Here is a 23,345-nt window from a genome sequence, read left to right as displayed (position 1 = left end):
CAGTGTGAATACAAGTCTTGACAAAATCTAATCTAATTTTAAGCAAACAGCTAAAATTAGACAGAGAAACAAATACTGGTGGGGACTGGTGGCCCTTTGTGACCGACCTGTGGCTTCTCAGGCGCTGCCTCGTTGACCTTTGACAGCAGACTCTCCAACTGGGGTCGGTGGCCCATCAGCTGGTGATACACCCGGTCAGCTTTGTCCAGTAAAGTATTGATGTTGGTCACAGCCTGCAGAAAAAAAGCACACAGATGCTTAATGTGCAGGAAAAGGAGTCTCTGGGTTCTTCTTTTTAAATATTCAAACCCCATAATGACTCTTTTCACCTCGCACACTTATATCATTATTTTATTACCTTTTTCCTGTCCTCCTCATTCTCAATGGGATCTACAGCACAGCATGGTTTTGCATACAGCATGAAGTCAAAGCGGGCATATTTGCAGAAACCACAGGCGTTGCACAGGAAGGGGTCCTTTTCATCATAGTTGATGGACCTAACAGAGGATACAACCAGAAAAGGAAAAACTCACATTTAAGGTTTCCAAGGACTCAAGCGTTAAGTTTAGTTGCAACTTAAATTGTTAAGTCGTTGTGATAAGTGTTGGACAGTGGTTAGGTAAAATTATCCATTTCAATTCTCAATTATTCATACTCCCCCCGGCCCCCACACATTACAGAAATACAGGAGGAAAGTTACAACTTACCTGCACTTGTGGCACTGGTAAACATTCTCGCCGCAGTTGCCACACACACCAGGGTTTGCTGGAACAGAGGCGCTGCAACGTGGACACTGCAGAGTCTCTGTAGAAGCCTGGTAGTTCTCGTAAAAATCGGAGAACTCTATCATCAGGTTGGACGCGACGATGGGTAAGGGCAGGTCGATCTTGACCTCCGTTTGTCCTGGCGTCAGCTGAACCTTCTTGGCTTTATGCCAGCGAGCAGGCCTGGGAACACAAAGAGCAAAGTGTTGATATTGACTGAATTTATCTTACAGGTCAAGACAATAAAAGACAAAGAGATAAATAAAGATAGTGAGAGACGCAAACGTCTCATCTCAAACTTACTTGTTCTTTAGCTCCACAATAGCCTGTACAGTCCTGTTGTTGTAGTAGAGGTTGATGGTACGGACCATTTTGGTGCGTTTCAAGTCCCCAATCTTCACTGTGACTTTGCTGATCGTATGGCTTCCAATGAGCTTGACAACCTGCTGTGTGGTGGTATAGCGGGTGTCCACCTTGATTGATGACAGCTTGATATTCTGAGGGGAGAGGAAACGCACAACATAAGGTTAAAACAAACACTTGCGCAGTAGAAATCTATAGGCTTTGGATTTTTATCCTTAATGGGTTTGGGTAGCACATACTGAGAATGGAACTTCTGGGTTGTTGCACACCAAGCAGGGGTCACTCTCCAGAAAAAAGCCATCAAACTCCACCAAACCTGACAGAGTGCTAAAGGAGAGAAGACAGATGTGAACAGGTGTGAGACATCATCTTAAGCTACTTTAAATTTTATTCTCTTGGGACACACAGTATGTTTGTGTAGACATACTTGTAAATGTTTGAGTTGGGGTGGTTTGTTAGGATGTGGTTCTGTGCTCTCAGGATCTCCACAGCCTTCTGAGAATACTCCTTCAGCTGGAACATGAAAGGGGAAAAAAGAAATCAGCACTACAACACAGGTCTAAGTTCGGTAGACTGAAGAAAATTCACAATAAGAAATGATCCACAGCGCAGTCAAGACACAAAGCACATGGTGATTAATGGTCTGACCGAAATCAAAACAATTCTGAGACATTTCTAACAAACCTTTTTTTCTGTCTGAGGGGTCTTCAGTGAAAAGTATCCAAGCAGATCAACAAACTGTGCAGCTTTGCGGCCATAGGCAGGGAGCTCAGGCCAGATTGCCCAGGTCAGTTCCAGCAGCAGCTCCTGTTGGGATTTACTGGAGTTCCTGCAGAGCAATGAACACATCAGCCTGCAAGCTTATCTTAAATTATTTCATTATTTATTCATGCATTCACTATCATTCACTATTACTATGGGGTGTTTGTTCGCATGTAAAACAACAGTCTGGCCATGGTTAAGCTAATTTAAATATAGGAAGGATAAAGCCTGTTTTGTTAAAACAGACATTTGCATTTGTGTGAGAGAGCTTGTCAACGTATGAAAATGAGAGGGCAATACTAAACTAAGATGTCTCTGTGTGGGAACATTGATTGAAACAGTACCTATAGATATGTAGTGCCAAGCAGTGGGCTTGCCAGCGCACAGCAGATGAATTTGATTCCAGCAGGAAGCAGCGTAAGAACTGGATGAGCGTCTCCTTGTCTGCAAACTTGTTCAGCTGACTGACCAGAGCCATACATAACTGGTCTTCCTGGCTGCCAACTCCATCACCTGTGGTCAGTCACAAAGACATACAACTGTTTATTTAATTGCCATTTAACGAGATAGTAACACATCAGCTAATCTGATCGATCTTCCTGTTCATTCATGTGGGCCATCTAATCAACTGCTAATATGAGAGTAAATCCATTTGGATGGTCAATAACTGTTTTGTCAACTCACCGTCTTTGTCTTTTTCCTTGTCCTCTTTCTTGCTCTTCTTACTAGAGGATTTGCTCTGAGAGGATTGAGAACTTCCTGTCTGCCCAGCACTACTGGAGCCTCCTCCTGATGAGGAAGAGGAGTTGGCCAGCACTTTACTGCCACACAGAGCACAAGACAGTAGCTGCAAGAGCACTGGGGAAACTCCTTCATCTACCAGGAAGCTGACCTGGAGCAGGAAGTACAAGACAGCTGGAGAGAGGAAAGCATGGGACAAAGAGGAGGGAAGAGAAATTAAGTCATTCTTAACTACTGGCTTTCAATGTTAATTTCCAACCGCTTCCAAAAAACGTTCAGAAGGAACTTACAGTCATCCTTCATACAGAACTTCTGCCAGTTGATCGTCCTCTGAGTAGCGATTTCAGCACAAGCTTTCAAGTGTTCCATCTGTCCAGAGAAAAGTGAGTTAACGCAGAAATGTCAAGTAAATTAATTTGTTTTTAATTCTGAAGAGGGAAAGTAGTTGAGTGTCTGTTAAATGGACACTCACCAGATTGATGAGTGTGTCATACTGTAGGGCTGAACCAGATGTGGCTGTGACCACACCAGCTCGAAGGAAAATGCCTTGCTCCTCCAGCAGCTTCTTGATGCTGCGCATATGAGAGTCAAGAGTGTGCAGATCTCGCAGCTGACGATATTTCTCCTTGGAACCACAGATGAACAGCAGCAGTTTCCGGACTTGCCTCCTGACAAATGGTGTCTGTTGAATCATCAAATACTGAAGAGAGAAGAGAGACAGAATTGGTGAACTGGATTCAAGTCATTTGTGTTGACTTCTAAGTGTTTGTTTTGAGATTGAAAAGGACACTTAAAAATAAGGAGATAACTATCATTGTAAAAATGCTTGGCATATTTTTTAAAAATCTGCAATTAATCCAGTGCTCCGTGCAAAGCAGTGTTTAATTTAGTAAAGTAAGTCAATTACTTCAGACAGGTAGTAGAACCATGAATGATCGAAGACAGGAGGTGGGATACGTGGGTTGGTATCGGCAATCTTCTTGATCTGATATGGCAGCCGGAGCACCATTTCAGTCAGCAGCTGGGAGTAGGCCTCAAACACATCAGCAGCATGGCCCTGGAGTCAGGAACATAGATAGCTCAAATCATCAGTTGCGACACAAAATCAGTTTGCTTAATACAAAAATGTTTCTTTTTGGGCAATACCTTAACATATTGCCGCAGGAAGAAAGGACTCATGTCTGGGGGAGAGGAGGCTGTGTGTGGGCGGAGGAGTTGGCTTGTTGTCGCAGGCTCTTCTTCACCCTGCTGGCTCTTCCAGAACTCCAGGAGGGACTTGAGCACATGTAGACAGTAATCAATGGCACCCAGGCTCAGCAAAGCAGTCGCTGTGGCATTGGAAATCAGCGAGGATGACTGGAAGACAAAAGGACACGTGTCATTTGTTAAAGCCTATGGAAAATTGATAAGATAAGAAAATGACAAACTGTATAAGAAAGCAGAAGTACCTCAGAGGACGATTTGGAGCCAGACTTGGTACGAGACATGAAGACACTGAGCAGTCTCATGATCACCAGGTGCACTTCGTTGATGGAGCTCCGTTCATTCTTCTTTGACACATCCTACAAGAAAGATATAAAAATGAACATAAATGCGTAAAGCATTGATGAGACATCAAGCCAAACTAGTCATAAAAAGACTCCTGAAAGAGCTGATGTGGTTACCTTCTTGTGCATGCCAAGTTCAGCGATGAGCTGTGACAGCAGGTCATCAAGGGCTCCCTTATCCTTGTCATCCTCTCCATCCAGGTCAGAGGTCAACATGAGAATGACCTGCATGTAAGGGATGGCTTGAACTCCACCAACATTGTGGAGTTGAGAAAGGTGCTGAAGCAAGCGCTCCAGCAGCATAAGACGAACCATGTGTAACCTGATGAGAAACAACACTTTGCTTTTAGTGCAAAGCTTTGATAAGAATTCAGTGGGTACAGGTCAACAAAGAATTTGGAGTGACTGACCTGTTACTTGTGTGGATGTCTCCTTCTGTCTCTCCTTCTCCCTCAGAGCCTTCGCCTTCCTGCTGCGCAGTGGTGGTGCTGATGGCACCGGTGCTGGAGCTCACGCTGCCTGGTCCTGCAGGGTGGCCCTCCACTGCTGTGTCCCCGTAAGCACTGCTGCGGCCAGACACTGCACACACAGAGGTACAAAGAGGGCATTTAATTATAATTTCCAAATGAAAGTTAGTTGTGCTTGGGGTCACTGTGTCCGATTACTGACCGCTGTGCTCCCCTGCTACAGAGTCGATGGCGGAGCCTCCACTCTCTGAGCCCACGCTGCCGCCATGCTCAGCTGGGGATGTCCGCAGAGTGGATCCATCAGTAGCTGCTGTGCTGCCCTCATCATCTGATGCCGGGGCTGAAATCATAGCAACAGCTGTAACAGTAAATACACTATAGTCATTTGGCCAGGATCTCAATCTTCATTAATACTTGTGTACAAACTACAGAAGAAACCTAAAACTAGCAACAATGAAACCGATTCTGTTGCAGTGCTGATGTAGGTAGTGCATTTCTTTAAATAAAAAGGTCTTATTACCTGATGCAGTGGTGTCAGAAAGAGTTCCAGCATCCAGTGAAGAGGAGCTTGGGGCCTGGCCAGACAGGCCGAGGCTCTGGAGGCCAAGAGCACTGCTGCTACTGCCTAAAGCCATCAAACGCATATACAGTAAGTTAAGAACTACTAAAAATGTATCTAAATGATGTTTCATCTGGTAAGGTGAATAATAGAGTGATAACTTTAGCTTGATTTTGCTTTATAGAGCTCACCCTGTTGATCCTGCTGCAGGCTGAGTGCAATCGCAAGCTCAACCATAGTTTCATCATCTGCATCAGGAGGGATATCCAGCATTGGGGGGAAACCTTCAGCTCCAGCCAGCAGAGCCTCCAGGGGAGATGGATTTCCATTGTTGACATTTTCTGCTGTCTCCAGGACCATAGACTCTGACTGAAGAGTGAGACAAACACGGCGTGTTATTTACTTCTAAAACATGGTTATCTGGAACAGTAATGTTTTTGAATACATATTTGAATGTTCTCTTATGTTTGTGCTTGTCTCACCACCATCTCAAAATCGCCATGGTCCACTTCGTTCTGCTCCTGACTCTCCCGTCTCCCCTCTTCTCCTCCAGTAAGCACGGATGACTGCATTTTGTCATCTGCATCATCATCGTCATCATCGTCTTTGTCTCCTAAAAAAAAGAGTTAATTATCAATACCTGTTGAAGAATTGAGGTAACTTGACTATATCTACTAACTGGTTGGTTTTAAAATAAAGCCCAACGTCCACAACGACCATCCCAGATCTGTATATGCACAGAGCTTTACAAAGCTGTGCAAACTTACCCATTGGTGTGTTGGAGCGTGGGGGAGAGGGAAGGGTCACATGGCGCCGTTTATTTCTTGGTCGAAGCACTCTGATGAGTGCCTGCTTGCAAGCAAAGCTCACAGCCGTATCCTGCAAATGGTTCAAACAGAATTATTGGTTACCTGCCCACAAACGTGAAATAATCCCTAACTTTATATTGAAGTCACTGAACTTACTGTGCACAGTAACATCTGCATATAGATTTTGGAGGCTAGGTTGATGTAGTCCAGTTCACATGTGCAGTATGCATGGATGATGTCCACCAAGGCATTTACTGTTGCTTCCACATGAGTTAAGCCTTAAAGGGACAAAGAAGGTGTTGTATGAAAAGCAGACACACAATTCAATACATTTATTTTCCAAACTCAATCTTGAGATCTGTTACAAATGTAGCTTTCACTCTGTGTTCTCAAAGTTTTGTACTTACCAGGCAGACAGGCAGGGGCGAGGAAGGCGTTCTTTGGTTTGAGGTCATGGAGTTTCCAGAAGTTATTCATCAGCTGTGTAATGAAATTACTCTCACCATCTGCGTGTTTTTGCCCATCTTCAGTCATTTCTGAATTTAGAGAAACAGTTTATGAATAAATAAAATCCGAAAAACAAACAAGCTGAAACTAAGAACCTTTTCAAACTATTCATTGATGTTTTCCAATTAAGATCAGAAACTCACTCTAGTGAATGTAATTTTCTTTGTATTTTACCAGATAAACGATCTTAAGTCATTCCAGACTCACATTTATTGTACATTTGAGTTTAAGTGCAATTAACAAACAATAAATGACAGCAAAAACAATTCCTTCCCCCATACAGTAAACCACTATTCTTTTGTATTGGTTAACTTTCACCACCAGCAGCACAACCTCTTACCAGAATCGTGGTGTGAGGACTTGGTCTCAGTGAAATGGACCAAGTTGTTGGGTCTCATGATTGCAATGGAGCGAGCTGTAATCACAAGTCTCTGGAAGACATCAGGATCCAGCTCCCTGCCCTCACGACTGCAGCTGTTCAGACACTGGACTGCATTACTCAGAAGGGACTGGTCCTGAGCAGAGGAGAGGTTTCTAATGACTTTATGCACTTCTAAGCTTTCCGTTTCAGAAACAACTGTGGAGTCATGTTAGTAGACTATGACTTCAGCCTAGTCTGACAGATGGAATTTTGTATTACCTTGTGGTTGTGATAGGCAGTGCGGCTGGTGTGCAAGCTGGCCAGTAACCCCTTGGTCTGCTGCTGCACGCCTGCAGGTGTTGGCATTGACAGGAGGAGTGTGGCCAACTCCAGTGCTGCACCTTTGTTTTTCTCCTGCAGATAGTCACACTTAAATAAGTTAAACACAGGAACTCTCACATAAACCTTACATTTAAAGCAAAATCTTCATCTCAGTTTACCTTCTCACTGGAAGAGCCCACAGCAAAGCAACTTTCCAAAGATTCAAGGGAGCTGACCACCAACCTGAAAGTGACAAACATGGTCAAAAAACATATTTCCACTGAACAGGGCTTAGAATCAAACACTGAACATACCCTGTTGCAGAGCGTTCTAATCTAAATGTCAAAAGATAATGAAATGCAAGAATAAAATGCCAGGAAATAAATTTGTATTGTTGTTGACAGGTGTGGTGATGGCACAAGTTATGGTCAGTCTCAAGCATGGACACACAAACTATCACACATGCACAAAACCATACAAACAAGCAGAGAAAGGGCAGTTACTAACCGGTCCAAGGTTGATAAGGACTCAGTTTCACAACTTTTTATTGTATTTTTGGGAGCAAAAGAAACAGAACAAAAAAAGTGTGAGGATCACAGAAAGAAACAAGTGAAATTAAATGATTCCGGTGAACAGAAGAGAAGCATGCAAGAAAAGATGACATCACAATAGCCATGCAAAATATCTTGCAGAGAAGAGCCCTAAACTGTTCCACTATACTGGTAAGTTACCCATCAAGAGGAAAGACGCACTGATGACTCTTAAAAAGTGTGATATACCGACATACTTTGATGGGTAACCAGAACTAAAAACACTAATCAATTACTTTAAGCCAAGCTTACTCAGTGAACATTTGCTTGTAGTAATAATAAATGTATAACTTAAGTGTATGTCTTATCTCTCTACCAACACCAGTATGTAAAAGAAAGGCTCACACTCTGCTGATAGGCCACATCAGAAAATGTGTGTAATTGAATATACTGCGTGACCTCATGAACCCTGAAAGTGGAAAGCCTGTACCTCTCCAGCACACTGCCGCTGGTGGTGGTAGGGGTTGCTGTATCCCCATCAGAGGTGCCATTGCCCTGGTTGAGGTTTGGGCTGCAGACGTTGTTGACTGAGGCAGAGGAGAAGTCCTCCGGTGGATCCTCAGGCCACCCAAACTGTTCCTTTGTTTTACCGTACACCTTGATGGAATCGAGCATGGTGACTCCAGCTGGGTCCACAGATGCACCAACTTCACATCAAACAAACAGATAAAACCCAATCAGGAGATTTCAAAAATACTCAATAGATCATAAATTGATAATTATAGAGGTAACAAACAAAGAACTGTCACGATGCCAACAAGTAGCCAGACATCATCATCACTGCACGCTCTTGCCCTTACTGAAGATGGAGAGCTTCTTGTCAGCCTGCAGTGCCTCCTCTCTGGTGAAGGGGAAGTCAAACCAGCGAGCTCGTGTCAGGTTAATCTGCATGGTGCGACCAAAGACCTCCACGTAGGAAGGCGCCCTCTCGATGGCCTGGGTGCCGACCTGCACTCGCATGCCCGTCATCACCATTGAGCTATTGTTGTTGACCGCTTCCACTGTGAATCCTCCAGGCTAAAAAGACAGAATCGAGATCAGATGAGGTCATATTGAAAATGTATATTGATTGATGATATTGGTTTTCAAATTAATTTCAATACCTAGCTTGGATGCAATGTAATGCTCTAGAACAAGTACATGCTTACAATGTGGATGGCAACAGTTGCACTACTGAGTTGTAAGTACTTGCGAATATAGTGCCAAAACTTTCAAAAATGCAAGAGCATTACCAACATAAACACACAACAGCTAATCTTACCTTTGTGTTGGCCACATACATTCCTGTGGAGTTGAGCCTGTGTTTAATCTGCTGTCCATTGTAAACTTGTAGCAAGTCGTTGCCCCCAAACTCCACCTCTGTCAGCTGCTGGTTGTGTTCAAAGAAGTCCACTGGGAATGTCACCAGACTGGAAGTCCGAGTGGCTGGAAATGAAATCATGACTTTGAGCTACATACTGAAATGACTGAATGAATGAGTTGAAATTCACTTAACGCCTTGGTCCATGTAGACTGTTTGGCTGTATGTATGTGTATTGTGGAATAATGAACAGCGATGATGGTAAACGGTGATGATGATGTCATTTTCTAAAGCATTTCTGTAAGTTATCTATGATATTGTGTTTCTAATGTGTGGTCTGTTAGGGATCCAGGAGCTCAGAGAGATAGTTGTATTATGGGATCTTTGACTCACTGGTAGCAGCAGCCTTGCGTTTGCGGACCGGCTTCATGATACTGATCCCACAGCTAGGTTGGAGCGAGGGCTGGAGCCAGTAAGAGGTGTTGTCCACGTTGGCCATGTAAATACGCAGGCTGCCGTCCTCACACAGTAGAATCATGGTTGTGCGCTGCTGCTCATTACTGGCAGTGTGTCGGATGGCAACCATGTCTTGAATCTGTGAAGATATATAATTTTGTTTTATGACATTTGCGATTCACTATTTTCAAACGTCACAGGGCCAGTGGCTGCTGTAATACTGCGAGTACTCCTTACCTTAGCTTTAGCTGGAAGAGTTTTAATCTCCTGGATCATGAAGGTGTCTGGTTTGACCATGATTACCAGTGGTATGCCTGTTGTCTGCTGCACGCAGCACACCAGGCCTGGGTGATTCATCACCTCTGACCACTGACACAGAGCAGGGGACACTTTACTGCTGCCACCATTGGAGCTGAAAAAGTAAGAGACCAAGTGTAGAAAAACAGGAAAAGGGAGAGACATTAGAACAGGGAGAAAAAAAGATGAAGGCCACTTCAACTGGCCCTACCAGTTGTCAATTATTATTATATTATTATTATTATTAAGTAAATTGGGCAGATAGACCATTGTAATTACCCTTTAACGTTGATAGGAAAGAGCCTCTGCACCTCAGAGGTGCTGCGACTGACTGTGGCAGCAAAGGACTTGCCCTGGCTATAGCTGAAGAACAGCATCTGGAGCACGTGGGAGTAATAGACCGACACGCCGCCTCCAGCTACCTGCCCGTTGGTATCCTGGAATCACACAGAAAATTTACCTCAACACTGCTTTCTCTCCATAGTGTAGGATTTTTGATTCAAGGTGCATAGATTGCAATGTACTGATCAGATTTTGGTAAAACAATGAACACACCTCAATAGTATTAGTTTCTGTCCCTCTTACCTTCAAGTCTTCGTGGGTGATCTCTAATACATTTGTCACATAGAAGGGCCCATGTTGTGCACTACTAGATTCATCCATGACCTGGGTGTACATGTAGCCTGCTGAGGACATGATGACTATAATGTTCTTGCCCTCTTCATTGAAAAGGAACGTAGCATCCCGAATCTTTGAACTTGGGAGCAGGAAGTAGTACATGGGACTGAGGGCATCCACTGAAAGGTCATAAATCTGTTGGGGGAAAAAGGAAAAAAGACAATTTTAAGCAGACAAGAATAATAGCGCAAGATGAGATGGCTTGCTTTAGTCAAGAAAAATAGTTTCTTAAGTCATTGCAGTTGACGACTTGAAGTTCAGTTAACATACAAAAACATAAACACTTTTAAAGACAGTGGAGTTCAATTCAGCGTCACTGAGATACCAGAATATGTACCTTAACAAAGTCAGCAGTGATGATGGCAAGTTCAGTCTGTGATCCTGGCAGCCAGATAGCTTTGATGATAAAGTTGCCAGTAGCCAGTTGAGGGTGCAACACCAGGTGGTCTGAGACTGAGCCGGTGCTGCTGAAAGTTAGAACATGGCAGTCCTGGGAAAGAACACCAGAAAGTCAAAAACAAACTCTACAGAGCAGCAATCTGTAGAGGCTAAATACATTGACAACATTAAACAAGAAACAGTTTTTAGAGGACACAAACAGCAGCATGATTTCTGACCTTGAGGCCACACACAGCCAGGTAATCTTCATTACAAGGGTTGCCTGTGAGACTGAGGACAGTGAAGGGAACGGGAGCAGAGGCAAGGCGGGTCAGTGTCAGCTTCCTCTTGCTTGAATCAGCCTGCTTCAGGAGAGCAGATAGCTGCAGAACTGTTATCTGTCAAAAGGGAGGTAAACATGAAAACGAGTTAGGTTGACTGGTAACATTCAGTAGAAATCTCTGCACATACTATACAGCAATTAGCATTATTATTTTATTGAGTTAAGGACTCTCACCTTTCCCTTTTCATGGCTGACTGCCAGATGCTGGCGGCGACCATGGGGTGAGGACAGGACACACATGGCAACACGGCGCAGGACATGTGCACTGATGAGCTGGCGAATCGTTTGACCCTGGTCACCACTGTAGTTCATCCTCACATTCTCAAAGGCCCCTTCCTGAGAGCCAAGAGTGGGGACCTGAGAAACAGAGTGAGAGGTAAAAATCAATGAAAGGTTGAATGTGAATAAAAATTGAGTTTCTAAAAACACCAATCCAACTCCAACTATGATTATAATAGCTATGGACACAATAAACCGTATACAAAACATGATTAAGTAATTTGTATTTTATGTAAATTAACTAAAAATACTAAGTAGAGAGTAAATGATCTAGTGGTGGCCATACCATTAGCTGGTCGGTCATCTCCACATTTTTGTCTTGAGTGTGGAGCTCATTGAGGGCTTGCTGGGCCCGGCTGCTGCTTCCCACAGCTGATGCCTGCTGGAAGTTGGTTTGGATGGCATCCATGAGAAACATGAGCATCTCCAGGATGACTGCTGCAGTGGATGATCCCATCTGAGGTGGAAAAAGAGACCAAAACAAAAGTCGGACAATGAGCAATGTATCATAGCTATCTCACATTGAACTTAAAATGTTAAAATAACCTTTTCAGAAAAAACAGAGACCATAAAGTCAAGCTGCACAGAGAAGAACTCTAATAACGTTTCTTACCACTTGTGCTAGCAGCTCCTCCTGGCAGCCTTCAATGCTCTTGCACACGCTGCACTTTTTAGGTCTGTCCTCATCACCTGGTTTGCCATCACAGATGGTGACCTTGCCCTTGTCGGACGGTGAGGCATTCTGGTGGCGGATGGCACTCTCAGGCATACGCAGTTCACTCTGGAATGCAGAAGACTCTTTGACAGCAGAACTCATGCCGCTGCTGGGACTGCGCTTGACCAAAGCCTGGAGATGATATAACACACATCGGTGCAATGAGAACAACCACAGTGGAGACGTTCAGATATAAAGATCATGATGTTTGAGGGGGTCTGTTGGAAATGCACCTTCTCTAAACTGTAACTGATAATATATTGCATGTGGAAGTACATCAAACAAAAGCTTTTCTTCCACCTTTTTACAATTAGGGGACTATGTGTAGCTCCCTAAAATTGTGGTGCAAGATGTTAGTATGGTCACACTTTGTTTGAAGTGCATCTACACAACCTCAAATGGAAATTGTGGCATTATCAACTATTATAAACCTCAACCTTATTATCACAGTAAAATAAATTACATCTAAGTTCATGCTATGCACAGTTACAATAAAAAAAGAGGGAACACTGTGAATCATCACAGTCAAATTAACATTTAATAATACAAACACTCAGATGTGTATTTACACTTATAAACATTGAGCTAAAGAATAGCTAAAGGGTAAATGTAGTGGTTTTGCTTGGGAGTACATGCACATTTATAAATCTGTAAGAGAATAAATAGAAAATGTGGCCATTTCTGTGCACAGCATTTTTACAACAGACATGGACAACATGAATTCACTCAAATATGTCCACACCTGTTAGCTAGCTATAATTCTGACCAAATGAAATGATGGATGGAAGTCAATGGGAGAATGACTTGCAAGCCAAAGTTACCGCTGTTGTTCTCTTCCCATGATGACCTGAGGTATTCGGTCTCACCTGGCAGCTGCCATCCTCCTTGGCACCGCAGTCACAGAAGAAAGAGCCGTATTTGGCATAGGAGATCTCATGGTCTTTGTGACAGACCTTGGCGCACACTGTGCACACACCTACCCCATCGACCATCTTACAGGTGTGACAGTGGTACCTGTAGAATTAAATGAACAGGGTTGGACTGAATAGAGCTAAAGTTCGCTGTATAGCAGTGGCAGAATGCTACCTGCATGTACAGTTAGTAAGTGGTATGAAGATACAAGATGCAACTAATAATTTATCATGCTAAAATCTCCTGTCATATCCGGTACAATTTATCCAGATGACAAATGATAAAACTGCCACAAATTTTAGAATGAGACAAACCGCAACATTAAAGCTTTGTACTGTTTAAGTTAAGCACATAGTTGTGCATCAAAGGACCTGTGAACCACTTGAAATATCTCAAATGACCAAAGTAAAAATAAATTAGTAAAATAAATTAATAAAGCAAATTAATACACAACAAAGTCCAGTTTCCTTCAAGAAACAGAATGCACAGATCGAGTGGAGGAAAGAGGTTCTTTTACCAATGCTGGTTCATAAACTCCTTCTGAGTGATGGTGAAGGTGCAGAGTTTGTTGCAAAGAGAGTCTTCATCCTGTCAAACAATGACAAACATGTTCAAGTCCCATTATTATCCCATTATTTATCTTATCTTATTATGATTCACTACTAAACTGGCTTAATGATTTCATGGCATTTTATGTTTAAGTCCTCGTGGTGTGGATTGGTAAAACACAGGGCCCTGTTCAGGTGGAGAGAAAGAGCTCCTTACAGAGTCCTCTGCTTGAGAATCATCATCTTCTACTGCAAGTTCCTCCACCCAGTCTGAGTCCACTTCCATGGCTTTCTCTTCTCCCTCCATCAGCAGCGCTGAGGTTCCCTGGCCACTGCTCTGCCTTAGGGCATTCATTACATCTGCTAGATAGGAGATGATGTGGCACGAGCACTCAAGTATGCTGGCATGCTGAAATGAAAGACAAGGTACAACCACATCAGAAAGCTGTATTAAATGTTGTAGCACACGATGATTGAAAAAATGAACCTACCTTTCCCTGTGACAAATTTGCGCTCACTTTTTCCACCACATTCTTCTGTGTCAAATACTTCTTGCTGCATGGACAAACAATAACATTTTTAGAATAAATATTGAGCAGAATACATGACTCCCATAGTTTCTGATGTAGTTTCACTCATGTCTGTGAGCCTACAGACTCATTTCTTACCATCTAGTCAGCCAGTCAATAGCTGCCCTGTGCAGTTGCAAATGGCCAGCTCCTTGTCCAGCACTGGCAAGAGTGGCCATGATCACCATGAGCTCAGGAAAGCCGGTTCCATCACCATTGGCCAACATGTCTGTTGCCATGGGAATGAGTGTGCTAAGGAGGACGGTGCACACTCCTTCGCCCACCTGACTGTTGTCACGTACAATATGAGTGGTGAGCAGCTGCAGAAGCTGTCGGTTTTCCTGTACTATCTCCAGCTGCTCTGAGTCCTTTGGTGGGCTGGCTGTCATGCGGGTCAGCCAGGACTGCAATCGTGAAGGCTCCACGCAGGCTAGCTGGGCCAGAGAGCCACACAGACACAACAGGCTGGGGTTTGGGCTCTTCTCAGCTGGATACAACAACACAATTATTTGTTAAGTTTACTGATCAAGCAAGTGTGTCAGAAAGGGAATGTTTGTTGCTTTGATGGTGCACAAATTTGACAAGTGTATACTTACTGAGCTGGAAAAGCTTGGTGAAGAATTTCAGCACCCTGTTGCAAAACTTTGCCGACAGGTTTTCATTGGCTGTAACCATCATAATCTGGACAAGCTCACCACTGGGGAAAAATGAGTATAAAGTAAGCAAGGCAACTGTGTTAATGTGCCCAATCCCAGTATGGGTACAGGTGGCCAGTTACCTGAATGAAAAGAACTCTTCCATCGCCTTGCGAACCTGACTGCTCTCAAGCTGTTTCTCAAGGTACTGAAGACATTCTTCGAGGACAGACTCATCCAAACCACTGCAAATATGGAGGTCAAACAAAAGTGTACTTAAGACAAACTCATATTGTATGAGCTATTTGAAAGAAACTTCACATTGAGACATGTCGTACCTATTAGGGTCTGCGTGATTGGCAATGATGTTGTAACATCCAGTCACCAAACGCTCGTAAATGCGAGCTAGGAAGGCATCCGACTCTGATGGGCCAAGGATTCGCTCTAGAGAGGTGCTGCTAATCTCAGCCACACTCTCTGTGCTGCTCTCCAAGAGGAGAGGAAGCAGAGAGCGCACAACCTGTGAGGGATTCAGCTCCTCTGTGCTGAAATGACAGATGAGGCTAAATTAAATTCAAAGATTTACCTCAATACACCTTTTTACATTTAGTTATGGTTACAGATTCAAACAAGAGTAACCAAACACTTACACAATGAGGTCACCAGTAAGGCGAACCAAAGAGAGAAGGATGTGTTTGAGAGAAGAGGCCAGAGGCAAAGACTGGCAACTCAGTGTGCCCAGGTGAGCTGCTTGGATGGCACTGATGTAGCTCTCTGAAGGAATGGTGTCATTGGCAAATGCATTTCGCTGAGGGACAAAACACACCAGATTATTAGTCTCTTTACAGCTTGTACACAAAGCTTTATACATCGATAGTGAAATGTGACTATTCAGTGTGTCTAAACAAAATGATAAATAAGACATTAAAAAACTACTTCTCACGTACCCATGAGCCAATGTTGGGGAATTCATTGGTGTTGATGCTGCTCCAGGTCTCACATATCGTCTGCACAGCTGATGGCAAGTTCTGCATAATACTATGACCTGTGTGGAATAATGTGTTTAAAAATATTATACAATAATTATTTTAGTGACGGTAGAACATGGCTTGTTACGAGGTTATTTTGGCTACTGTCAAATCATTCTTTCACTTACCGAGCAAGTTGGCTTTGCAGCGTGTGGACCCAATTGACAGAACGGCTGCATAACCTTGAAGTTTTGCATCTGTCAGCTTGTTCTCTCCTTCCTCTGGAATATTCATCAGTAGGTAAGACCTGAAAAAGACAAATCTGGTTTAATACTGTGATAAGGCAATTTTCATTTTCAACACAGAAGGTTTAGCACAATAACTTAAAGTTAAATTGGAGTGGCTAATATTTTTCACTGCTTGAAAATCAAAGATTACAAGATTAATTCAGTTCTGAATGATTCAATGAATACAGCATTTATGGTCTAATTGCAAATGACAACTGCAGCACAATGCAGAAGTTGGGATGTATGCAGTTCCTTTTCTCACCTTGTGAAGGCAGTGTACACATCAATGAGCTGTAGCGTAGCAGGTAACAGGTTCTTGGTAATCTCAGAGGATTTGTGGGCTTCTGCTTCAATGGCAACTTTGGATAAATGCTCATCCAGAGAAACCTGCACTTTTGAAATGACAGCATCCAGTGTGTAGATGGCTTGTAGAGAGGGCAGCTGATGAAGTGGGAGAATCACACTGGAGTCCACACTGGAGAAGGTAGAGATCTGCAAGAGCATCACGACAAAAAACATTAAAAATTAGTTCAAAAATCAATAATCTTTATAAATTTAAACAGCAATTAGTTTATCACCATTACCTGTCTGGCAATGTACTCCTCTGCTAGGTCCACATCATACTTCACAGTGCTGCACTTGGTAGCAGTTGTTTCAACCAGCGAGGCTGCCTGATCTGCTTTCATACCCTGCTTTACCAGATGTTCCTGAGAGTGATCACATGGGCAAAATACATCAAAATCATAATCATAATGAAAATCATTCAAAAAAACGTATATTTAAACAAAGGTGAAAGGCTATATTGTGTGTATTGGTTTAAATACATTCCAAGAATAGGTTCTAACCATCTTCAGTGATAATAATAAAAATCAGTTTTCTGCGGAGCCATCAACAGACCTTGATCCAGGTTACGTAGCTAGACACTCTAAGACGTGAGGACCAGCGCAGTGTGTGCAGGATGTCGCTCTCAGTGGGCTCACTGCAGCCCGTCTTCAACAGCTCCATGTAAGCTTTAGATGGCGGCAAAACCCCCAGGATCCTCCACAGCACTAGGAAGTAATACTGAAGGGAGCAAGCCTCCTGTGCAGAATGACACAAATTCCTTCTAGTGTTTCTCAAACAACCAATCTTTAGAATCTACGCAATCTAAATAAAACACACTCAGAAAAAATTAGCCGTTATTTCTAATCCACAATCTATTCATTCCAGTCCAGTTTAACAGACCTTTAACATGGAGAATGAACAGTACTATTGAATATGATTTAGTTCAGTTCGTTCTCACCATTGGTGTGATAGGTTTGCTCTCCTGTCTTCTTGCTGTATCAAACTGAGAACCCGCTGCCAGGAGTGAGATGAGCCACGAATACAGTTCATCATATTTCACAGCTCCATTAAACAGCTTTGGAAAGACCTGACAGAAATATATGGAAATGCAATGAAACGTTACAAAAACTGAAACACTTGAATGAATGCAAGCAGCTTGGGTAAGAAGACAGAAAATTCACCTTGCTATCCAGTCTGCTGATATCGTCTTCAGATGCCTCAGGTGACAGAACGCAGTAGAATTTGGGCTGAATGTTTGAATCTACAAAAGATCACAGATGATAAGCTGTCATGGTCCAATGAAAGTTACAATCAACTGTTCCATTCTGAAAGTAAATTTCCCCTTGATGTTACCTGCTGAACAGTGTTTTGCCCAGTTCTCCTCCACTTCTTTGAAGCCGTAGTAAAGTGGGAGACCGCCGCGCTTGCCACCATCGTGAGCAGAACTTGGCCCAGTGGATGGTGGGGTGAGAAGGTTGTACTGCACCTATAAACACAATTCATGAGGGATAGAGGTTACAACTCCTTACCCTGTCAATGCGGACTCGTATGCATGATTCAATTTGCTTCTAACTGGTCAATATAGACAGGAAGTCTTTTACTTATGAATACAAAAATCTATGTATGGAAATCCTTCAAATAAATACAAGAAAAGCGGTTAACCTGTTCGAAAAGGTATAAGGGAGGCTTGGAGTAATGACGCAGCAGGTAGTCAAAGACCAGCAGCAAACGGGCCAGGTTCAGGGGAACAGCCTTAAGCTGAGAGTCTCTGCTCTGGGCCACTTCGGTAAGGGCCTGGGTGACCAGGGTGAGGATTGACCGTCGCCCACGCTCTGACAGATTGTGAAAGAGGAGCAGCAGGAGTTGGAGGTGCTCCACATTAAGGTCATCTTCCCCAGGAACAGAGCCCTGAATAGTGTGTTGCTTCAGGGTTCCCAAAAATCTAAATAAGGAAAGACCACAGAGAACAGAAACAATATTGAAATAAACGCTGCAGATTCCCATAGATATTGGTGGTTTTTGTAAGAAAATGTATTACAAAAATCTCTATCGAGTCTGTTTGACTCATGCAAGCAATGAAAATAGACTGGATGCTGCAACTTTCTTATTAGCATGAGGAAGTGTTTTCACTCATTTCTTAAAATGGAAGCCTAGGTGAAGCAGCACCTGTTGCTTTAGCTCTAAAAAGTCAATACAAAAGCAGCCATATTGAATTGTACAGTAAGCAAAAGCCATTTACAACAGCCTTTGGCCTGACTGACCTATAATTGGGTCAGTCTTCAATGGGCTATGATGATCAAGAGAGAACTAAAACCTCTTGTGATTGTTGCATTACCTTTCCCAGACCTTCGTACACTCTGGCACATCTGGTTCTCCTTGCAGAGTGGCTTTGTGCTGCCATATAAGGAGAAGTCTAGAGAGGACAGACAGTGACTGAGGGTGAATGTAAAGAGGCCAGGGACCCTCTGAAAAAGGTGCAACGCCTAACTGCTGAAGAAGGGTGCTCTGAGAATGACAAGAGAGACACAATGGTAAGCATATAGCAGAATCAACATTTATGGTCACATGTTCTTAAGGACAAGCTACTGACTAGCTAATTAATATCTTACCTGCAGGGCTGGGGATGGAAGATCTGATGTTACCAAAGTGTGGTTGAAGTGATAGAGAGCTAAAGAAAACACTTCATCTGAGGACCCTGAGGAAACACAGTCAGTATTAGATCTGCTTAAAGACACAGTTGCTGATACTTAGCAGAAGACACCTACAGGTGCTGAACTTTCCAATTAAGAAACCCTGAAGCTTTGAATACAGATATACATATAGTTTGTGGCACAGTAACGATGGCACATTTGCTGAGGTAATTTAATAGAACCGGGACTCAAGACTCCAAGTCATAAAGGACGGTTATAATAGGCATTATTTGACCATTTGCTGGTCAATTTTTCCATGCGTACCTTTGACATCTTTGTCCACGTCTTTGATGATGCTGGCTAGTGTAGCCATGTGTTGCTCTGTAAGTGACACACTCAGGTAGTTGCGGATGAAGTTGTTCCTGGACTTGAGCATGGAGGTGGTGATGAAGTTCAGGATGCTGGATGCTAAACTGAGGAACTGTAGGAACAAACAAACAATTGTGACGTTGGTGTTGTGTTATAACTGAAAACCTTCAAAACTGGGCCAGAACAAGTCCTCACCAACTCTGGGTCTTTGCGGCCAGCTAAAATGTTGCCATTCTCGCTTGGATTCTGCTTGCTGGGGCTCTTCAGCCTGGGCGATGTTTCCAGAGGCGGGAGAGGTGGAGGGGGTGGAGGAGCCACTTTGTCTTTGGTGGGAGAAATTGTCTCTTCAAACCAAAGACCCAAGATGGGTTCACTGTCATCGTCTGTAAAGAAAGGACATAGCGCATATAAGTGGAGGTAAGAAATGTGCCGCTAAGTATGACATTTCTGAGGGGTAGTGGTGTCGTCAAAGGGCAAAATATTGAAAAGTTAACAATGTAATAACACCTACAACACTTTTGAGCCAGCAGACAACACCCTGCAGCATATACTGATCATTGAAGTTCAATTGGTGAATATCCACTTAAAAATACGAGAGGATTCAGAAAAACCTTAAATGTTCAGGTCTCAGAAATCAATTGTATCAATAGTAACTTTACATTCTCTTGCACTAAAGTGATATCCCCTCTTACAAGATGACGGCAGAGTTGTATTTTCCGGCTACAAGTTCTCCATTTGACATGTTAGTCACACTAGTATAGTCATGTTACTGGATCATACAGTAACATCTCCATTCCAGTAGCTGTTAATCAGTGATCGTTTTGGATTATGATTATTTTATGATTTTCAGAAAAGGGTTGAAAATGTATGCAGACGTACGGCCAGCTGATTCTCCACAGCAAGACAAAATTCCAATAGATAATTAACAGGAAACTACTAAAGAATATCATTTTAAGTTGATATTCACAGTTGCATGCAACATACAGATCATCTTTCCAAGTGACAGCAAGACATAGCAGTGTGTTTAAGCCCAGAGTGTCAAGCACAAGTTGAGTTTATCAGATTGAAGGATAATACCAATGTTCAGACATGGGCCCTGTCATGATTCTTTTCATGAAACAATCATAAATCCAAAGTTAAGTTTTACAAAAACATCTGAATAGACATGAGGGCAATTATAAGGTTGTTTATATATAGATAGGACTAAACCTTTATGTAAATAAAGATTAAAAGGGCTCAGAAATACAGTTGGGTACTACCAGAGCTCAAAAAACAACTACACATCTGAATTATATTTTCGAAAGGCGTTGCTATAAATTAACCATAGCAATTAAGGGTTCTCTCAGTGTAAATGGAAATGGTGAGACATGGGAGACACAGACTGGATGGCAACTGTGTGTGTGTTGTGTTTTCTTGGATAGTCCTGACATTCACATTTGTGTAATGACCACAAAGACATTGTTGCGCAACCACATGTCAACACGACTGGTATTATCCTTTTCACCACCGAGCCAGAGATGAACCTCTTTGACAAATTATGATACAACACAGCTCGTGTCAATTCTAACACAAAGCACCTTTCAGACTAGAGGAAGTCTTGCCAAAAGCTCTTCATCTGTGGCTCTGTTATGTTCTTAACTATCAGGGCCACAGCTCAGAGCCTACATTGTGAGACATACAATAACAAAATGAGTCTAGGACAGTGAAGTGGACACGAAGTCTTTGACCTGAGGACAGAAAGCTGCTGACCTGAGACACAAGCTGCACTTGTCTTCTCCTGTCTTCTCTCTGCTGAAATAGTAAAAACTGTCAACTACACTGTCATTGTGTGAAGTGAACATTTTCAGTTACTGTGTGTGTGTGTGTGTGTGTGTGTGTGTGTGTGTGTGTGTGTGTGTGTGTGTGTGTGTGTGTGTGTGTGTGTGTGTGTGTGTGTGTGTGTGTTTGTGTGTGTGTGTGTGTGCTGTTCTCACTGCTGTCATAATCTGCCATGAATTCACAACCAGGAATTGAATCACTGGTTACTTCTTCCAAGATGAATCAATGGTTTAATTCTGGAATCCTTTCATGTTGAAAAAACTGTTGTTGTCGCTGGTTGCTTCTGTCTTACCTGTGCTGTACAGTGCCAATGCGTTGTCTCATACATCTTCTGTGCTCTTACTGTTAGAATTTAGCATCAAATAAACCACACAATGCTATGCCCTCTTTAGATTAAGCCTGCCTAATGTAACATGTTTACTTGGTACTTTTTCTATGTGGTTGCCTTCACAAGAATCATCTTAAACATTCAAGCAGGGCTTTGAAAGTGCTGAATTTCTGAGTTGTAAGTGATGAAGTACCTTGACTGCTGTCCTCCTCTGTGCTGCTGAAATCATCTTCATAGTAGGTGTTTGAATCTGTGGAGGCGCTGGCATCACTGCTGACTGAACCCTTCCTCTGCCGCTGGAGGACACAAGCCTAGTGAGAGAAAGAACAATAATAATAAATACAATACAAATGAGTAGAACACTTTGAACCCTTAATTAATTCAAGATACAGTAACAAGCTGAACTATGATATGCTTAGATAAACTATTTCACCTTTTTGTAGGAGGTGGAGAGAAGGGTAAAGAGCAGATTGGTCAGGGGCACAGAGTCGATCAGCCTTTGGACCCTCTGGATGGATGTGCTCTGGGCCATGATGTTGAGCTCAGCTGGGGGCCCGTCACTGGCCCAACCCTGGGGAAGGAGGGGAAAGGGGGAATGCAGAGAGACGATTTTACCTTTGAATTTCTCAGGCTTTTTTGATGGTGGTGTGAAAACCTTGGTCACTTGTTTACTAATACAACCTCACAGCTATTAAAAAAAAAGGATCCTTTAAGGTTGCATACATTAGTTGCTTCACTTACCCGCTGGAGGGCCTCAACCTGCAGGTCCTGGAAAAGTGAAGTCAACAGCTTGATGGCATGGTTGGCAAGGATCACAGACAAAACCCCAAATCCTTGGTGTCTAGAAAAGAAGAAAAACAATTAGGGCATTATAAAAAATAATATTTTAAGGGTTAGAAGTACTACATATGTGGCTTAAATACTTTGGACTAAAATGATAATCTACACTGATTACTACAGTGATTATAATTTCCAACTGTTTAGCGTAATTGTAAATGGAGGCCTTACATTTTATGACATAACACCATGCTTCTCTATTGAATTATGTGTTACAAATGTATTAGCCTCTTTGGGGTGTGTGAAAACCTTCAACAGAGGGTCAGCATATACTTATGTGTTACCAAACAAACTTGTGTAGTTTCATCTTTCAAAATGGTAAAAAAAAAACGAAAATCATTGAATCAGACAAGTGGCATATTTAATTAATCTCCCGTTGATTGACATGTACCCTTTCCCAGGGCCGAGTTTGGGTGATCCTGCTCCGTCCTTGGTGCGAGCAGCAATATCCCGGACACGCAGGGCAGCCAGGGGATCCTTCTCTTTCCCTTTATCTGCCAGTGCAGTGGGGCTCAGATTGAGAATCAGGTACAGGCTGTTTAAAAGGCACCAGGCTCCAAGCAGTTGAAAGTTCTGGTAATGCTGCACACGGAGAAATGTTAAAAAAATGTCATTACAGGGTGAATAAGTGACGGAAAAACTGAAAACACAAATCCTCTTAAAAGGCAATATGCCACTACCATATGTGCCCCTAGGCTGTGCACTCACCTCTCCTCCAGCTCTACGGGAGTTACTGATGGCTTGCCCAATCATTTCATAGATCTCCAGCTGTTGCAAACACAAAGCATGCACATTTCTTAGAACTGTAATGTATTGTGTTTCTTATGTTGTAGCTAATAGTCTAAGAGACTATGGACCAACCGTGACAGCTCTGCATGCATCA

The 23,345-nt window shown here is 42.8% G+C and overlaps 1 protein-coding gene across 7 annotated transcripts in view; it reads right to left on the bottom strand.

Moving 5' to 3' along the window:
• The window catches only part of ubr4 (ubiquitin protein ligase E3 component n-recognin 4), a 37,348-nt gene that overhangs the window by 9,143 nt on the left and 4,860 nt on the right, over nt 1-23,345 (bottom strand). Inside the window, exons 10-75 of one of the 7 annotated variants that reach the window (XM_076163415.1) lie at nt 23,171-23,230; nt 22,854-23,044; nt 22,367-22,466; nt 22,059-22,196; nt 21,819-21,936; nt 21,229-21,270; nt 19,675-19,862; nt 19,435-19,591; nt 19,090-19,175; nt 18,816-18,985; nt 18,143-18,422; nt 17,834-17,966; nt 17,662-17,741; nt 17,439-17,567; nt 17,054-17,236; nt 16,741-16,863; nt 16,419-16,648; nt 16,058-16,176; nt 15,849-15,946; nt 15,552-15,709; nt 15,240-15,446; nt 15,045-15,146; nt 14,863-14,963; nt 14,366-14,753; nt 14,189-14,252; nt 13,915-14,106; nt 13,667-13,737; nt 13,059-13,251; nt 12,136-12,369; nt 11,809-11,979; nt 11,418-11,600; nt 11,140-11,298; nt 10,860-11,012; nt 10,430-10,657; nt 10,124-10,281; nt 9,785-9,959; nt 9,485-9,686; nt 9,053-9,216; nt 8,592-8,808; nt 8,222-8,438; nt 7,381-7,444; nt 7,160-7,294; nt 6,860-7,034; nt 6,420-6,548; nt 6,169-6,290; nt 5,971-6,082; nt 5,686-5,816; nt 5,395-5,572; nt 5,165-5,269; nt 4,847-5,002; nt 4,588-4,756; nt 4,295-4,499; nt 4,079-4,192; nt 3,777-3,986; nt 3,538-3,687; nt 3,103-3,330; nt 2,921-2,999; nt 2,574-2,804; nt 2,234-2,402; nt 1,812-1,956; nt 1,555-1,640; nt 1,367-1,454; nt 1,068-1,261; nt 708-947; nt 359-497; nt 108-233 (exon numbers count right to left, since the gene is read on the bottom strand). In XM_076163415.1, the coding sequence (XP_076019530.1) occupies nt 108-233; nt 359-497; nt 708-947; nt 1,068-1,261; nt 1,367-1,454; nt 1,555-1,640; nt 1,812-1,956; nt 2,234-2,402; nt 2,574-2,804; nt 2,921-2,999; nt 3,103-3,330; nt 3,538-3,687; nt 3,777-3,986; nt 4,079-4,192; nt 4,295-4,499; nt 4,588-4,756; nt 4,847-5,002; nt 5,165-5,269; nt 5,395-5,572; nt 5,686-5,816; nt 5,971-6,082; nt 6,169-6,290; nt 6,420-6,548; nt 6,860-7,034; nt 7,160-7,294; nt 7,381-7,444; nt 8,222-8,438; nt 8,592-8,808; nt 9,053-9,216; nt 9,485-9,686; nt 9,785-9,959; nt 10,124-10,281; nt 10,430-10,657; nt 10,860-11,012; nt 11,140-11,298; nt 11,418-11,600; nt 11,809-11,979; nt 12,136-12,369; nt 13,059-13,251; nt 13,667-13,737; nt 13,915-14,106; nt 14,189-14,252; nt 14,366-14,753; nt 14,863-14,963; nt 15,045-15,146; nt 15,240-15,446; nt 15,552-15,709; nt 15,849-15,946; nt 16,058-16,176; nt 16,419-16,648; nt 16,741-16,863; nt 17,054-17,236; nt 17,439-17,567; nt 17,662-17,741; nt 17,834-17,966; nt 18,143-18,422; nt 18,816-18,985; nt 19,090-19,175; nt 19,435-19,591; nt 19,675-19,862; nt 21,229-21,270; nt 21,819-21,936; nt 22,059-22,196; nt 22,367-22,466; nt 22,854-23,044; nt 23,171-23,230 (10,242 nt within the window). The remainder of the gene's footprint in view (nt 1-107; nt 234-358; nt 498-707; nt 948-1,067; nt 1,262-1,366; nt 1,455-1,554; nt 1,641-1,811; nt 1,957-2,233; nt 2,403-2,573; nt 2,805-2,920; nt 3,000-3,102; nt 3,331-3,537; nt 3,688-3,776; nt 3,987-4,078; nt 4,193-4,294; nt 4,500-4,587; nt 4,757-4,846; nt 5,003-5,164; nt 5,270-5,394; nt 5,573-5,685; nt 5,817-5,970; nt 6,083-6,168; nt 6,291-6,419; nt 6,549-6,859; nt 7,035-7,159; nt 7,295-7,380; nt 7,445-8,221; nt 8,439-8,591; nt 8,809-9,052; nt 9,217-9,484; nt 9,687-9,784; nt 9,960-10,123; nt 10,282-10,429; nt 10,658-10,859; nt 11,013-11,139; nt 11,299-11,417; nt 11,601-11,808; nt 11,980-12,135; nt 12,370-13,058; nt 13,252-13,666; nt 13,738-13,914; nt 14,107-14,188; nt 14,253-14,365; nt 14,754-14,862; nt 14,964-15,044; nt 15,147-15,239; nt 15,447-15,551; nt 15,710-15,848; nt 15,947-16,057; nt 16,177-16,418; nt 16,649-16,740; nt 16,864-17,053; nt 17,237-17,438; nt 17,568-17,661; nt 17,742-17,833; nt 17,967-18,142; nt 18,423-18,815; nt 18,986-19,089; nt 19,176-19,434; nt 19,592-19,674; nt 19,863-21,228; nt 21,271-21,818; nt 21,937-22,058; nt 22,197-22,366; nt 22,467-22,853; nt 23,045-23,170; nt 23,231-23,345) is intronic. The other 6 variants (XM_076163418.1, XM_076163416.1, XM_076163420.1 and 3 more) reach the window with 6 other exon arrangements.

This window comes from Genypterus blacodes, unplaced genomic scaffold (genome assembly GCF_046128005.1).
Source record: "Genypterus blacodes isolate CSIRO-AG114 ecotype Tasmania unplaced genomic scaffold, CSIRO-AGI_Gbla_v1 ptg000131l_1, whole genome shotgun sequence".
In the NCBI taxonomy this organism is placed as follows: domain Eukaryota; kingdom Metazoa; phylum Chordata; class Actinopteri; order Ophidiiformes; family Ophidiidae; genus Genypterus; species Genypterus blacodes.
This window is presented reverse-complemented; position numbering and strand designations above follow the sequence as displayed.